The 17641-nt window shown below is 36.0% G+C and overlaps 1 protein-coding gene across 1 annotated transcript; it reads right to left on the bottom strand.

The window, feature by feature from the left end:
* Positions 1-785: 785 nt before the first annotated feature.
* On the bottom strand, positions 786-3334 carry LOC125780370 (putative nuclease HARBI1). The gene is made up of 5 exons (XM_049462666.1): positions 3133-3334; positions 2677-3076; positions 2517-2619; positions 1912-2450; positions 786-1015 (listed from the first exon to the last, which is right to left on the bottom strand). The coding sequence occupies exons 1-5, from the start codon at positions 3331-3333 to the stop codon at positions 837-839; spliced, it is 1422 nt and encodes a 473-aa protein (XP_049318623.1). The 5' UTR covers position 3334; the 3' UTR covers positions 786-836.
* Between the last annotated feature and the right edge of the window lie 14307 nt (positions 3335-17641).

Here is a 17641-nt window from a genome sequence, read left to right as displayed (position 1 = left end):
TGTGTATGTGCATACATTTTATATGCAACCTACTATCATTGAGTTGAGGCATACCATAGCCTTTCCTGTTGAAGAACATGTGCTCATTTATGCTATGTTCGGACCGACAGCGAAAACATGTTTTCGTGGGAAAAAGTGGTTTTCGCACGAAAACTTGTGTTTTCGTCCATGTAAAAACTGTCAAACGAAAACACAGTTTTCGCTGAAAACTGATTGAAAACTTACATTCCACTCATAATAATCGGTGCCTGCTCTAGTTTAATCGATTTTTTTGGAAGACATATTTTGCCGGCCTTAAATTGTCACTTGATATTTGTTTTCATTCCAAATAAAAATAGAGCTGCTGTCACTTGTTATTAATTTGAAAAATGGAAAAACAAAAATATAAAAAAAGAAGTTGTTGGAGTGATAGGGCAGAAGCCCTACTAATTGAATTGTGGCAGAGCAAAGTAAGTGCTTTTCGCGGTTCAAGGAAGAACAGCCACATAGTAGAGGAAATGGCAATGGAGTTGCAGCAACAAGGTGTGCATTTCACGGCGAGTGAAATAAAGTCGAAAATGCACAATCTTTCGCAGAGATATAGGTATGTAATTAAATAAAATTAAGGAAAAATATAATTTTTATATATATATCATGTTTTACAGGAAAGAGAAGACAGCAGTCGGATCAACTGGCGGTTCTCCCTCGCAGTGGCCGCTGTACGATAAAATGAGATCCGTACTGTTGCCGTACGTCAGCTACAACGCAGAGAGCTTAGTGGAGGAAAGTTTTCAAAGTAAGAAACATTTGTTTTGTAATTCAATATATTATTTATATTTACATATATATATACATTTTTAAAAAGGTTCTACTAACTCGGAACCACTCCAAATTTCGGTGGAAACGGCTGCGTGCTCGACATTTGTTGCTGCATCTCCATTGTCCTCACCAGTTTGCCTGCCATCACCCTCAGCGATGTCGATGTCGTCAAGCGATACTTCTTCGCAACCATTACCGTCTCCAGAGCCAAGTGATACTACGAATAAAAGAAGAAATCATTTTCAGACAATAATTTTAAAAAAATTTGATCAAATCGAAAACCAGCTTGAGAAAGCAAGTCAAGAATTCAGAGAAACCAGCAAAGAAATTATGGACTTGACGAAAAAAATGGTTGAAAACGATAATAAAAAAACAGAAATGATAGAACAGTACATAAAAGATTCGAAAGAAACAAATGAGCGCTTGCTTGAATTTCTAAATAAATAATAAAATTAATGAATAAGTATAATCTATTTAATAATATATGTTTAAGATGGATATGTATAATTTTATATTTGAAAAATAAAATTGAATTTTGTTTTGTGTGTACAACTTTATCTTTTATTTTGGTTGGTTCTTGTTATTAAAATAAAAAAAAAATATAATTTTTGCTGAATTATTAAAAATTAAATCTTATATCTTTTTTTATTGAAATTAATATTATGATTTAACTTAATAAATGCGGTTATTTATTATTAATGCTATTTGTAATAAATAATAAATATATTTTGGTGTATGTTGCACAAAATTTTTTGATACTTTTAGAAATAGTTTAATTCTATTAAATATAATGAATGGAATACTAATTGCATTATTTACCCTATCAAGGTAACCCTTTTATCAGGGAATTCATTGAATGAAATTAACTAATTTCAAATGATATAGGCTGTTTTCATCTATTTTTTTTCTATACTTACATTTAAGTTGTATATATGTATATCTTAATTGTAAATTAAACTTTAAGTATTTAAATAAATAAAAAAAGTACTGTTTTAAAAATTAATTTTTATAAATCTATATAATTTAAAATTCCAATATAGACATATAAATAGATAAATGACGAATAATTGTGTAAAATGTGGATATTGTGATACAATATGCACATGTACTTACCAAAATATCTACAAAGTGCTGTCCGAATCATTTCTCCATTAATTGGGTCGTCAGATGCATATGAAATATCACACGGATTCTGGCGTCTAGTCTCCAACTCTTCCAAAGCGCGTAACCATTTAGCGTTTAGCGTGTCGTTGTTATCATTTAAAAAATTGTGAAGAACGCAACATGCTTTTATTATGGAGTTGGCATTCCGTACAGAGTTGTCAATTCCTTTTCCGATGCGTCGAAAGCGGGCCTTGAGGTGTCCAAAAGCATTTTCGACAACTCTACGTGTTTTCGAAAGAGAGTAGTTGAATACCTTCTCACCATTATTTTGATTTACGCTAAATGGATACGGTTTCATTAGTTGTTTGCTAAATCGAAAAGCCGAATCCCCAATAATGAATACTGGCACATTTACGCCTGAAATTTCTCTCGACATTTCGCTTAGTAAAGGACAACTATCCATTTCTTTTTTAAGTGATGACGTCTCATAAATTTGAGAGTCATTACATCGCCCGGGACTTCCTACGTTTATGTAAGTAAACCGGTATCTGAAAATACATTTTAAACATTACTTATGTACTTATGTATATGTATATTGAGTTTTTAGACTTTACTTAGCATCAACTAATGCCATTAAAACGGTGGAATACCATCCTTTATAATTATAATAATCCACAGCTTCGTCAGATGATGGATGAATCTCAATATGGCATCCGTCTGTAAACAATTATTAGAACATTAGCGCAAATTTAAGATTTTATAGCCAATATTTACCAATTGCTCCTAAGCATTGTGGGAATCCAATTACCTCGAAACCAGTCACCAATTCGGTTATATTTTCTCTGTTCAGAGGCAGCATTTTAAAACAGGATGGCTGCAATAATCTCCAGATTTCGGGGCAAAATTCCAGTAAAATTTCACAAACCGTAGATTTTCCTACACCGAACATGTTGGCGATACTACGATACTCTGCAGATGACCCTAAAGCAAATAATGTTATTGCCACTCTTTTTTCGATGGGAATAGCTTTTCGGTAATTTGTATCCTTTTTTTGTAACGGGCGGAGGATGTCACATAATTTATCAAAGGAACTTCGGTCCATGCGAAAGTTCTCATTAAAAAAAGCAGATCCGTTTCGTTGGCAATCGTGTTCCCAAAACTGATTCTTACGTTGCTGGAATTAATAATATATAGTTGAAAACTTTTACATCAGTAGGAACATATACACACTTTTGTCCAACATGAATTAATCGGCATCCCAAGGTCCTTTATTAAATCTAATACGATTAAATGTTGTTTCTTTAACTCAGCTATCTTTTTTTCCAAGGCACGGTGCTGAGTAGTAAGACATTCCAATAGTTCTCTTGAAGAACTGTCGATGAGCAGGATATTTATTTGGCTTCTCAAAGCCAATGCTTTCGCAATTAACATCTTTTTCTCAAAATTCTAAAAAACACGATCTTTAGTAATAATTATAAGCAAATATTAATGATTTCAAAACTTACCATTCTCTTTGCTCAAATGTAAACAAATAAATAAATTTGTGAACTGTCAGTGAAAACTCAGCGAAAACACAAATTGGTCGGTCCGAACGATTTACGTTCCACAACATACAAATTTGTTTTCAAAATGTTTTCAATGTCGGTCCGAACATAGTATTACTGTTGGTTTTTGCAGCCCAAAGTGCGTGCCATCAATACATCCAATAACTGCATGCATAAACATATATTTAAATATGTTAAGTATGCTTCAGCTTTAAAAGCGCTACATTTTACTCAAAATAAAAGCGCTAATCTTACCTCCAGGAATTTTGTATTTTTCAACAAACGATTTCGTGCATTCCGAAAGATGTCGGGCACGAATTTAATAATTGGGGGCACAACTTTGTTTCCATTTCGCTGATTACATTTTTTATTATTTTGCAAATAGTGTTTTGACATATTCCTATCAAAAAGTCATTTCCCACCAAGTGCTGGTAGCCACCACTGGCCAAAAGGGACAAAGTCGCTCCCAGTTGAATCATTGGTGCCACTGCGGTTTACTCAAAATAATAGACTCAATAACGAAAATGAGCTGAACCTGTGAAACTTCTTTTAGCGCTTAACCTTATACCGCATACATCATACGAAGCCAGGTCCTTCTCCACTTGGTCTTTCCAACGGAGTGAAGGCTTCCTATTCCTCTACTTCTCGCGACGGGTCTTCTTCTTCTTTACTAGCGTAGACACCGCTTACGCGAATATAGCCAAATAACAACAACGCGCCAATCGTTTCTTCTTTTCTTCGTGGCGTCAATTGGAGATTCCAAGCAAAGCCAGGTCCTTCTCCACCTATGTATATCAATGTCGTCGTATATTTCATACAGCTTATCGTTCTATTGAATGCGATATTCGCCGTAGCCAACGCGCCAAAGACCATAAATCTTTCGCAGAACCTTGCTCTCGAAAACTTCTGACGTTGACTCATCAGATGTTATAGCAGGACGGGAATAATGATTTTTGTTAATCGAGAAAAGACTTTACTCCTCAATTACCTATTCAATCCAAAGTAGCACCTGTTGGCAAGAGTTATTCTGCCTTGGATTTCGAGGCTGACAGTCACGTGAGAGCCAAGTTGCGAGAGCGATGATAGAAGATATTTCGTTTAGCCCTCGTTCACTGCCAGACCCATCTGCTTTGCTTCCTTATCTATTCTGGAGAAAGCAGACCTAACGGCGCGGGTGTTGAGGCCAATAAAATTAATATCATCGGCGTACGCCAGCAGCTGTACACTCTTATACAAGATTGTACCTGCTCGATTAAGTTCTGCAGCTCGAATTATTTTCTCCAGCAAAATAGATTGAAGAAGTCGCACGAAACCTCGTTCGGTATCGAACAGCTCGGAAACATCCTTCCAGATCCTGACGGAGCTTCTGATACTGATTAACGTCAGTTTACACAGCCGTATTAGTTTTGCAGGGATACCAAATTCAGAAAACGCGGAATAAAGGCAGCTCCTTTTCGTGCTGTCAAAAGCAGCTTTGAAATCGACGAATGAGGAGCGTGTCGATTCTCCTTTCACGGGTCTTTTCCAAAATTTGGCGCATAGTGAATATCTGGTCGGTTGTTGATTTTCCAGGTCTAAAGCCACACTCATAAGGTCCAAACAGTTTGTTGACAGTGGGCTTTAATCTTTCACACAATACGCTCAATAGAACCTTATATGCGATGTATAGGAGACTTATCTCACGGTAGTTGGCGTTGTGGGGTCTCGCTTTTATCATGTATTTATAGCAGAGTCAGAAATGAAGTAAGAAGCCATCTCTATTTGACCTTCGAGATAGATCCTTCCGCTTGTCAGAAAACATCCATTGCAAATGACGAGATAGTTTCACCGAGTAGCTCTATGCAATATGTTTGTTGTCTATGGACTGTCAAATTCAATATGACTTATTACAAGCGTATGGTTTCTCATGTTTTCAGAAATGTAATTTACATAAAAATGCAATAGAATCGAAAAACTGTTCAAGCAAAATATTTACAGTAACATTCTCTACTCCAATTTCCTCATTTAATTATACCATCATACCATCAAAACTAAAGCGATGATTCGTTTGGAAGGAAAGAAGGTGCATAAATTTGGGTATAGGAAGTAAAAATTAAATACAACAGCAAACAGCTGTTGCGTTTCCATATATTCACAGAGTGTTAAAATATGTTTACTGAAAGTAGCAGTACTATGGAAGAAATAAGAAAGGTCTGTAGACTTTTCAAGTTTTGCACAGAAGTAATATCGCAGACCATATACGTATAAAGTACAGATAATTTTATTTCAATCTTTTGTCTGAAAGACTTATAAATTTAATTTAATATTTCTTGAAAGTAGAGTAACATAAACAATAACAATAATCCTTATTTAGAAGAATCTGTAGTTTTTCTTGGATTTGTAATATTTTGTAAAGTAAACTCTTTTATAATTTACATAACTTAAATTACCGTAGAGAACGACTATGGTAAACTGCATGCAATATAAAACAAGCGACTCACGTTACAACTAATTAAAACTTCGAATCTTTCAGCAGAGGCAAGTTAGAGTGCAAAATCTGTTTTATTTTTTGCTGCTGCTGTTATTGTAGACATTTTTCCGAAGTTGGCCAAAATTTATTTTATCGTCTTCAAAGTAACATCCATTTGAAGCGATACACAGGTGCCATCGTCAAAACATTTTTTTTTTATAAAGGATAATAAGAAAAAGTTACATGGGGACGTATCAAGTGAATACGGTGCTCAATGATATTTGATATTAAAATTAATCATAGACGTTTCATGCGCTAATGGACGGTCGCATTAGGCAAATTCAAACTTTCAGCAATGCCCCAACGACGATTTGCATCGACCACCAACTTCAAGAGTTCTTCCAGGACGCAGTGCATGCGCAAAATTGAAGAAGCCAATTTTGGCTTTCGGTCTAAATATCTTCTCCATACACTGTAAATACTGAATCAAATACTTTACGCATTGCTTGAAATGGATTTTTACACCTTAGATAGAAAAACAGTAAAATATGCCAAAGATGATGAATGCATAAGTCCAACAAATAAGGACGGGCTAAGTTCGGATGCAACTGAAAATTTTATACTCTTGCAACTTGCTTTGATTCTAGGGAAATACGATGAGGTGTCCCTCAATAAAATAGGCATATTCATCAACGAAAATGTTTTTTTTTTTGTTTTTGTTGGATTTGGCTCGTCTTGGAAGACCCACACGGTCGATTGCTGTTTTGTTTCGGGCTCATACGCATAAGTCCATGATTCGTTACCTGTGACGATCTTATAAACGTCTTTTGAAGCAACGCGATCGTATTTTTTCAGCATTTCTTTACACCAATCCACACGAGTCTTTTTTTTGAGCGATTGTCAAATTGTGCGGGATTCAACGAGAACAAACCTTTTTTACGGCCAGGTGTTCATGCAATATCGAATGTATGTTGGTGGGAGAAATACATAGGCATGCCTCTATCTGAAGGTATGTTACATGACGGTCTTGCATTATCAGTTCACGTACGGCATCGATGTTTTCTGGCATAACGGTTGTTTTTGGACGACCTTCACGGAATTCGTCTTTGAGCGAGCGTCGGCCATGATTGAATTCGTTGTACCAGTTTTTCACAATGCTATAGGATGGTGCTTCATAACCATACAAAGATTTTAGTTCATCGATGCACTCTTGTCGTGATATTCCACGTCGAAAGTTGTGAAAAATGATCGCACGAAAATGTTCACGAGTTAATTCCATTTTTTGGCCGAGATGAATTCTTTAATTTCCTGTAAATAAAACAATTCACGTTTAAATGACAAAACATTCTGAGTGATGTTATGCTAAAAAATGTCAAACTTTCCAATGGAAATGTCAGATTGCACCTGGCAACACTTAGTGTTGCCTAGGCCAGAAATATATGTATATAGCAGCCCTCGTAGATGAGAGTAAAAGCACGTCAAGTGGACCCCTCATTTCCCACTTGATCATCGAATTTGAACGTGAGTATTTTTTCATAAAGTAGTCACCATGAGCAAATAATCTGCCGCCCAGTTTTTTTTTTTTAATTAGCAACAATTTTTTTTAATTGTAAGTTTTTACTACTTTTAGTTAAAAAATTAATAATTAAAAAACTATTGGTGATTTTTAGATACAATTTTCAGGAGTCATAGTTCAATACTTGTATTTTCAGAAAATATGCATGAATTTTAATTATTTTTATTTTTTCATATTGTTTATTAACTTTTAAGTTAACAAATGAACATTTTAATGACTTCTCCCTCAAAAACTAATTTTTTTTTCAGTATTTTGCAATAAACATTCTAGTAACAAAATCCGCGAAAAAATTTGAGTGATCGCAATTAGATTAAGAAAAAAAAATTTTAAGACGGGCGGTTTTAATTTTTTACTGCGCAGGAGAAGAGTTCCGTTGAACGAACAACTTAGATTCTCGTGCACGCACTGTATACGAAACAGAGATCTGCATTGAGTACCAATAAAATTGGTGTACTTAAGTCAGTGATGCCCAAACGCACACTACCAAACTGTGTGCTTGTGTTGGAGTATGAGAGAGCTTGTTGCTACACCCAAAAAAAAAATACAAAACTTTATTATTAATTAATATAAAAAAAAAAATTTGAAAGTGATTCGACAACTTTTACAAAATTGTGAAATTAATGAAATTCCTTATTAAGTTCTTATCAATTACAAAAATAAAGACAATTCACGTGTCAAAAAAAAATTAAAATTCAAAAAATTTTAGGTATTGGATTTATGTTGAAGTTTTTCACCTAAACGGCTGTATCAAAAAACTAAAAATCAATAATTTCATGGTTTTGAACCAACTTATCTAACCGTGCGATTCTGTAACGTGAGACAGTCTCAAGTCTCTAAATTTGAGATTTTGAGTTAGAGACAATTTTTGAGACTTGAGATGATTTTGCTATTCTGTAAGCGACAGTCACAAAATTACATTTTATTATTCAGAGATGTTTTTACACTTGAATGAAAATAAATATGTCGATAACAAATATTAAATTTCCTATAGCATAGTCAAAAAACATAATTATCAATAAAAATAAAAATATATGTTGACTTTGTTTCATAATATTTACGAAATTTATGTAAAATTGATTTATTTTTCATCTTTTCGTGCTTGAGTTGCTTACAAAATATAAAGAAACGACAATCGATTAATATCTATGATGATCTCTATTCAGTGTATTCAAAATGGCAGACAAGAGCTCTTTTTAGTTTTGTGACCTGCTAACTACTAATATTTTGATACTAACGGTAGAGACTGTTTAGTGAATAGTAACTAGTCTCAAATTGAGACTTTGCCTCAAAATGTCTCAAATAAGGCTAGAGACTGGTTACAGAATCCCGCTATAAATCTAGTTCGGAGCCGCAAAACTTTATACGAACCATACGAACTTTATATGTTACCAGTCACATGGCCATGCATAGATACAACCGAAAGAAAGTCCACTTTTTGTATCGAAGTTTTCATCTACCTTTTTTACATAAATAATTAATTGGTTTCACATCGGATATATCTGTACTCTCGTCAATACATATGGAAAAATACTCGCTTTCTTGCACCCTTCGCATAGTCATATTATAAATATGACGGCTTATTACTGCAGTGCGTCGAGTTATAGTTGTCCGTGATAAAGCGAAAACTTCCTGAACTATAGTACTAAAACATTGAAAAACCTTTTGACACACATCTTTAAAAAAAACTCCGTCCTCGAATGGTCTTCCTGCTTTATCAGCTCTAAAGCAACAGCAAAAACTAGCCTTTCGTTGAGCATAATGAACGCTTGAGTTTTTCCCCCAATGAATCGTTAATGAATTGCTCATAAAACGGTTTTTTTAGTTGACATATAAATAATTCTCTAGAACTGCCCGTTACCGATTCATAAATAGAATGGTTTCCGCTATAATGCCTTTTAACATAGTACTCCCTATTTCGTTTAGTTATGTGTTTACAAACTAAACACTCAGCATTACCGAAAAAGTTTTTCGGAAAACAAAAACTTGTTTTCCCACTCAATATTAAACATAGTAAAATTGTTAATCAGCGCGCACATACAAATTACATGCGTAGCAGTCAACAGTCGTTGATCAAGTGATTTTCAAATGCACATTAATTTTCCACAATGTATAGAGAGCGCTTGACTAATACATGTGAGCGAATCTGTGAGAGAGCAATAAAGTCGGCCGCCCGCGGGCTAGGTAAAGCGCTTCACTGACTTAAGTCATGAGCCATAACAATTGGTGCAAGTGTGTATCAATGCTAATTTATCAAATACTATTACTCATTCCAACCAAATCATAGAAATATACACAGCACTCATATACAAATATGAGCGACAATTTGTGTCTTAGTTGGTTCTAAGTAACTCTAAAAATCTTATTAGACTCACTGAGTCGTGAGAGTGGAAAAAAGTACGCATGAGTTTGAGTATTGATTCGTGTTATGGCTGAACTTTCTGAGCAGTTATCGTTTATTTTTGTGTATTCATTCTGCGCATTGCTACTTGTGGAAAAAATTAAGTGGAATTATTTCAGTAATTGTAAGTTGTTTTATTTTGTTAACTTAGTTTGGTAAAATACTTTCTTTATTAAATATCTACAGTAGAAACTCGTTTATCCGGCCCTCAGTTATACGGATTCGCGATTATCCGGACTACCAACCGCGTCCAATTTATATACTTATTTCTCTGAATATGATCTTCCCAACATATAACGGAACTTTTTTTCATACCGTTATACAAATGAACAGATAATTCTGTGAATTTTTTTTCAGAAACGTAGTTTTGCTATGCAGTGGCTTAATTATGTGAGCACAAGTGTACCTACAGGTCGAAATTATGGAATACTGAACGTGTCGGAACTTGCCGCCCGCGCCGTGTGGTGTTGCTGCCGCTGCCCCGCGCGTTTCATTATTGTTTTAGTTCGTTTGCAATTGTGACTCCGATCTGACGTGCGTGTCACGTCTACATATTTATGTCAAAGCGTAAGAGAGTGGTGTTATCGCTTAAAGACAAAATAAATATCATTGATTCACTAAAAAAAGGAGAAACCGGCCGTAAGTTAGCTGAAAAGTATGGTGTAGGTACATCCACGATAAGTGATATTAAGAAGAATACCGATTCAATTTTGTTGTACACCTGCAAATTAGATAGTGAAGACGGGAGTACAAATCGGAAAATGATGAAGAGACCGAAACATGAACTTTTAGAAGAAGCTCTGTATTGTTGGTTTTTACATCTGGACCTTTGCTCTGTGAAAAACCATTACAGTTAAATAAAATATTAGGCGGCGATGAACCATTTGTGGTAAGTAACGGATGGTTGTACAGATTTAAATCACGTCATGGAATTGGTGAATTGGAAATACAAGGTGAAAAAATGTCAGCTAATGTAGATGCAGCAAACTCTTTTAAAGATAATTTCAAGAAGAATTTGAATGAAAATAACTATGACTTGGATTTTGTTTATAATGCTGATGAAACTGGATTAAACTGGAAGTCGTTACCTTCAAAATCTTCAGCTTCTAGGCGAGAGAATTCAGCTCCAGGATATAAAACAAGCAAAGAGCGAGTAACAATATTAGTTTGCGCTAATGCTACCGGGACCCACAAAATACCTTTGCTCCTCATAGGAAAATCAAAGAAACCCAGATGTTTTAAAAATATCAGGGTACCCTTAATTTATAAAAATCAAAAAAGCGCATGGATGAACTCTGAAATATTTATTGACTTGTATGACAACACTTTTATCCCTGAAGTAAAAAGAAGGCAAAACGAAATTGGCAAACAAGGAAATGTGCTACTTTTATTGTTAGAGAGGGAAAATGGAAAGTTTAAAGTAAAATTTTTGCCTCCTAATGTGACATCTTTGCTACAACCAATGGATCAAAGTGTTATTGAAACAATGAAACGACTTTATAGAAAACAACTTCTACGTAGGTTGCTATCTGTTGAAGAAGATAATGTAGAAGTCGTTTTATCATTTTTTAAGGACATGAATTTAAAGGAGTGTTGTTACATGGTTGTAGATGCATGGGATTTGATTGAAAGGAAGACTTTAAGCAAGGCTTGGAATAGAGTACTTAATAGTGAGAATGATAACTCAATAACCAATGCGGATGATTCTATTTTGCAGGATATGAATGAGGTAATGTCAAAGCTACAAATATGTCAGGATTGTGATGATGATGATATGAAAGAGTGGGTCACTTGTGACAGTAATGATTTCAGATTATGTCTGATGACGAAATCGTAGAAAACATTTTGCAGATAAATGAACAGCAGGAAATGCAAGAAGATGAAACAGAAGAAAAGATAGACGGGGAAAATGATGCAGAACCATCTCATGATGTAGCATTTCATGCCCTGGAAGTAGCTCTCAAGTGGTTTGAAAAACAAACAGATAGTGATACTGTGAGTTTACTACAACTGAAACGAATTCGTGACTTAGCAGCAATGAAGAGAAAAAGTTCCTTACGTCAAATGGCAATTACCAAACATTTTAAACCAGATTAAACTTATTACCTAAATATTTTATTTCATGATTAATGCTGCAGTTTAGTATTATGTATGTAATGTAATCTAAGAAAATGTGTACATACATACATAAGTAAGTGTTCATTTCTTAATAAACATTGATTTTCGTTGATATCTATTTGTTTTTCTTCATACATTCGATTATCCGGATTTTCGATTATCCGAATGCCTATCGACAACAATTAGTCCGGTTAATCGAGTTTCTACTGTATATACAAATGTATGTAAGTATTTCATTTCTTTTAGTTTAAAAGTTTACTATGGATACTGAAGCAGTCGTAGATAAAATTGTTAACGGTTTTTATAAACTAAATGACAAACGAAAGGGTAGAAGTGCTATATGGGATATGTTTGCAGAAATTATAAAAGACGACGGAAGTCTTTAAATGGTTTGGTGTGTTGCCGAAATTGCAAAAAAGTGTTTAAATGTCGTGGCATGCAGACTTCGAATCTCAATAGAAACAAATGCTACATTTTACATACAGCCCAAACAGAAAGTTAGTGAAGACGATAGAAAACTAGCCTTAGAAACTTGCGCGGAGTGGATGATTGCAGACTGTCGTTCTTTTTCAACCGTAGAAGGTTCCGGATTTAGGAATCTAATACAATTTTTTATAGCTATTGGCACGAAATATGGCAAAAATGTAGATATGGATGATTTGGTCCCAGACCCTACAATAATTTCGCGCAATAGCGTTATTTTCGTCACCGATCGAGGAAGCAATGTGAAAAATGCATTAGAAAATAACGAAAGGCCTAATTGTTCAAGTCACCCTTTCTCAAACATTTTACAACCAAGTGTTGAATCTACAGATGAACTCAAAGACATAATTTTCTCATGTAAAAAGTTAGTAAAATATTTCAAAAAATCGGGTATGCAACATATGCTGCAAACGTCGTTGAAAAGCTATTGCCCAACCCGATGGAACTCACATTTTTATATGCTAAAGTCAATAGCAGACAATTGGTTGAAAATTAATGAAATTTTGTCAAATAATGGAGAAATTAATAGGCTTACAAATTTAAATATATATGTTATTCAAGCTTTGGTTAAGCTTTGCAGAGATTTTGAAATCATTTTTAAAAAACTTCAGGGTTTGAAGGTTTTGGAAGGCTTAGAAGAAACTTGGCTCCCAAATTTGAGTATATGGCACAAAGTTGCATACTATTTATATCCGCCAGCATTATGGCTCCAATCAAATCACTTAAGTGAAGTTCAAAATTTCTGCATTGCTGAAATTACAAATGGAAATAGGTTAAGTCATTTAACCACGCAAGACCCTTTAACAACATCAATACCTTTGCTACCGGAAGACCCATCGACACAAATTCTTCAAATAAACGACTCAGTTTCAACTTCGACATCTTCAATAACAGTGACTTCCTCAATCAATAAAGAAAGCTTCTGTTTTCCAAACCTTTTGCAACGTACTTCTTCATTAGGAGATGAAAATATTACAGAAGAAGTACACCGATATTCAAAAGAAAATGTTGAATTCCATGACAACTTTGATGTAATGCATTGGTGGCAAAACAATATTAAACAATATCCTAGGTTGTCCAATTTGGCATATTTTGGCTTTTAACTTCAACTGTTGTATTCGCAAATTCAAATAATCAAAACAAAAAATACTCAAATGACTTTAGTCATTCTGCTGAATAATTGGTGCTTCTTCGTATTTTTAGTCATAACGGTATAATATTATGAGGCAATACATTGTGTTTAGGCCAGGGCCTAAATTCTTATTACCCACCCTAGTGAGTATATAACAAACTATTGCCAGTTAGCTGTTGACATAAACCGCTAACAACTTTCACTCAACTGGCAATAGTTTCGTTAAAATCGCTACACTTCACTCAATAGCTTAGCAAGCTAATCACTTTTTTCAACTTTCAAAAAAGAAGGAAGATTTTCACAAGACGTCCACCGGCCATCATCACCATTATTAACAAGGTAATTTATAACCATTTAATGTATTAGTCATAATAAATTCGCTTTTTCACAAGACGTCCACCGGCCATCATCACCATTATTAACAAGGTAATTTATAACCATTTAATGTATTAGTCATAATAAATTCGCTTTTTATATTAAACACAAAACTTGGTGTTTTCTTTAACTAATACATTTTCCTATTCTTAATAATCGACGCATCGTCCTCCAAGTGACTCGTCGAGAGTTCGAGAATAAACATTGTTCCTTCGAGCCGGATCGCTTCTTCTTTCTAGAAATATTATTTGAATAGTGCCGACGCATTTATTGTAATGTTGGCACTCTTATACCCATACATACATATGTACGTATTTACGCCCTTCCAGTTGCTGAACACAAGTGCAAGTATGTATTACAAATGTGCGAATACACTGAAAATAAATTGTGTGAAGAATGCTGCGTACATATGTACACTTGACATCTATCCGAACAATTTACGTTCATTGGGAGTTGGAGGATGTTCAACCATAGCCCGATTAGGCGCAATGGTTACACCATTCGTTTCTCAAACGCTTTTCCAAAGTTCTGCTTTTAGTGCATTTATGGTGGGGGAATTTTTTTGTATTTGTTTACAAATAAACCTTTATTAATATGTTTGATTAGATGCACGATATCGTTCAAAATGGGAGCAACGTGACGCTGAATAGGACTATTCAGCTCTGTGAATTTTTACGCCATATCACTTTTTATATATATGTAAAAGAAAGTCTTTGATTGAGTATACTGGAAAATGGTTGCATTGTGTCATAATATATGAAAAAGTTATCACAAAATATTTCTTATATGTAAAACATTAAATTTTTTTTCTTTCTTTCAAAGTAAAATCTGTTTAATACATGCGTGCACAATTAATTAGAACAACGTAAATTCGCTCAAAAAATGCCAACTTCGACTAGAGTCTAGGTTTTTTTTTCTTTTTGAAGATTTTCTGTCTGGTGGAATTTGGAATATTTGTATGGTAGTAAGTGTATCGGAAAGCTAGGCTTCCGATGTGGCTAGGGAACTGTTGTGTTGAGTAGGGTGTGCATCCACGTTTTTCCCCTCGCAAGCGGTCTTGTCACTTGGCCTTTTTCAGTGATGATGTCAACTACTCGCACTCGGGTATCAGCGTCTGGGTGTATATTGACAATCCTACCCAATCTCCACTCATTCGGTGACAAATGAGTCTTCCTTGATGACGATTGTCTTTAAATTTGTTTTTGAATGTTTCCACTTTATACGTTTCTGCATTTCGTTAAGGTATTCGGTTTTCCACCTTTTGCAGAAGGATTGATGTAAGGCCTTAAGTTTTTGCCATCTATTTACGATAGAGGTACTGCTCTCATTTATATCCGGTTCTGGTGGGGCCAACAGATGTCCGCCGACCAAAAAATGTCCTGGAGTAAGTGGCTCCAAATCAGTAGGTTCGTTTGAGGCTGGGCTTAATGGTCGCGAATTAAGGCAAGACCCAATTCGGCATAAGAGTGTATTTTCGCCCAGACGCAATCTTGCGAAAATGACTCTTTTCACACCTGCTTCCCACAGTCCGCCCATATGTATGAGGAGCTGCAGCAGGTATGAAATGCCATGTAAGAGCTTGGTGGCTATACCTTGAGATAGCATTGTTGCGAGCATCGGCTATGAAGGCTTTAATTTCGGACTTTAGGGATCTCGTTGCTCCAACGAAGTTTGTACCATTGTCCGGATAAATATTCTTGGGACAACCTCTTCTAGAAACGAGTCTACAGAGGGCTTCTAAAAAATGATTGTGTCGATAGATCGGTAGCGGCCTCTAGGTGGATGGTCCTTGTTGTAAAACAGACAAACAGACAGACATACCCTTTGGATACACGGCATCCTCTTCCACGGTAGCTTTTTATTTCGACCCGCGAAATCTACCGCCGTATTCGTAAAAGCGCGTGAAAATGTAGATCGTTCGGTCGGAAGTGCACCCATAAGTTGCGTCTGAGCACGTTTTTTGAAGATCGTGCACGTCTTGCAGTTATGGATAATGGATCGTATCAAGCTTTTCACCCTTGGAATCCAATACTGAGCCCGCGATAGCCGTAACATAAGCTGATTTTCTCCATGCAGAGAGACTTGATGAAAAAACTGGATTATTAGACGAAACAAAACGCAGTTGTATGGAAGAATAATTGGATGGCGCTCATTGAATGACAAATCGAGAGACGCACCGAGACGGCCACCAGATCTCATAACTTCATCTTTATTGAGGAATGGATTAAGAAAGAAACCTGCCGACTCCAATGCTGATCTTATTTCATTCCTAGCTTTAATTGCAGCCTCTATAGAGTGTCCACCTGCTAAGACATCATCAACATACATGCACTTCCTGAGTATGTTTGAGGCTACTGGTAGTGACCTTTCAACGTCATCTGCTAATTGAAGTAACGTCCTTATTGCCAGATAAGGAGCGCAGTTGACGGTAACGTTCCGTCTTCAATTCGAAAATATTGGTTTGCTCGGTCGGACGGTTGCGGAAAACGATTCGCTGGTACTTCGTTTGATCAGCCTTCACTTGGATTTAGCGATACATCTTCTCAATATCGCTATTGAAGACATATTTAAATAATCGCCATCGCAGAATTAAGATGGTCAGATCTGCCTGAAGAACTGGACCGGGGAGAAGGATGTTATTCAGCGAAGTGCCGTTTGAAGTTGCTTGCAATGCATTGAACACCACACGCACTTTTGTAGATGTGCTCTCTTTTTTCTGTACGGCGTGGTGAGGCAGGTAATAGTTGTCACTAGAGTCGGCCGTTTGATTGGTATGTATCTTTACCATATGACTCAGCTCAACGTATTCCTTTAAAACCCTGTTGTACTCTTTTTGCAGATTTTCATCTCTTGACAACCGAGCTTCATTGCGAGAAAACTGGGAGTACGCAACCTTTAAGGAACTACCTAAACTAATGTTGACCGGATAGTCTTTCCTGAATGGTAGCGATACAACGTACTTCCCGTCTTCATTTCGCTTCGTTGTCTTTATGTAGAGCTCTTTACAATATTTGTCTTCTTCGCTTAACTCCCTTTCCTTGGACATCTCTTCCAATTCCCAGACCGAAGCTAACTGCTTTTCTTACGCAAGTGTTGGTTGGCTTAATTGTATTGGCACGCCCCGTGACTATCCAACCGAAAATTGTCTCTTGCGCAAGAAGTGATCCCAGTATGTTCTTGCGTATGCCATCAAGCATAATCTCGGGATAGACGTCGCCACCGAGTATGACCTCTTGTCCGCCAACGTGAGATCTGGGAAAGCCTGCCGAGTTAGTGCGCTAATATGGCAAGTCGGCAAGTTTCCTGTTAATTTCGGCAGAACCATCATGTTCGTTGTTATCGATATAAGTGGGTCAATTGGTGAACGCAACTCGACACAACATCATTCCTTTACCTGCGCAGATACGGTGTTGTTGATGTCTAACACCCGGGCATTTATCTTCCTAATTGGCAAGTTGATTCTGCGCTTCAGCCTTTCTGTGATGAAAGAGCACTCTGATCCGGAGTCGATGAGTGCTCTTGCGGTATAAGTAACGCCGCTGTAATCTATGTTAATTTGTGCCGTTCCTAATAAGGCACCTTTGTCGCTGTTAGCGAAGCACGACTGTACCTGAGTCGTTGGCTTGCCTTTCGACTTGTTAAGGTTGCGTCTCTGATGATCCGA

This window comes from Bactrocera dorsalis, chromosome 1, assembly GCF_023373825.1.
Source record: "Bactrocera dorsalis isolate Fly_Bdor chromosome 1, ASM2337382v1, whole genome shotgun sequence".
Classification (NCBI taxonomy): Eukaryota; Metazoa; Arthropoda; class Insecta; order Diptera; family Tephritidae; genus Bactrocera; species Bactrocera dorsalis.
This window is presented reverse-complemented; position numbering and strand designations above follow the sequence as displayed.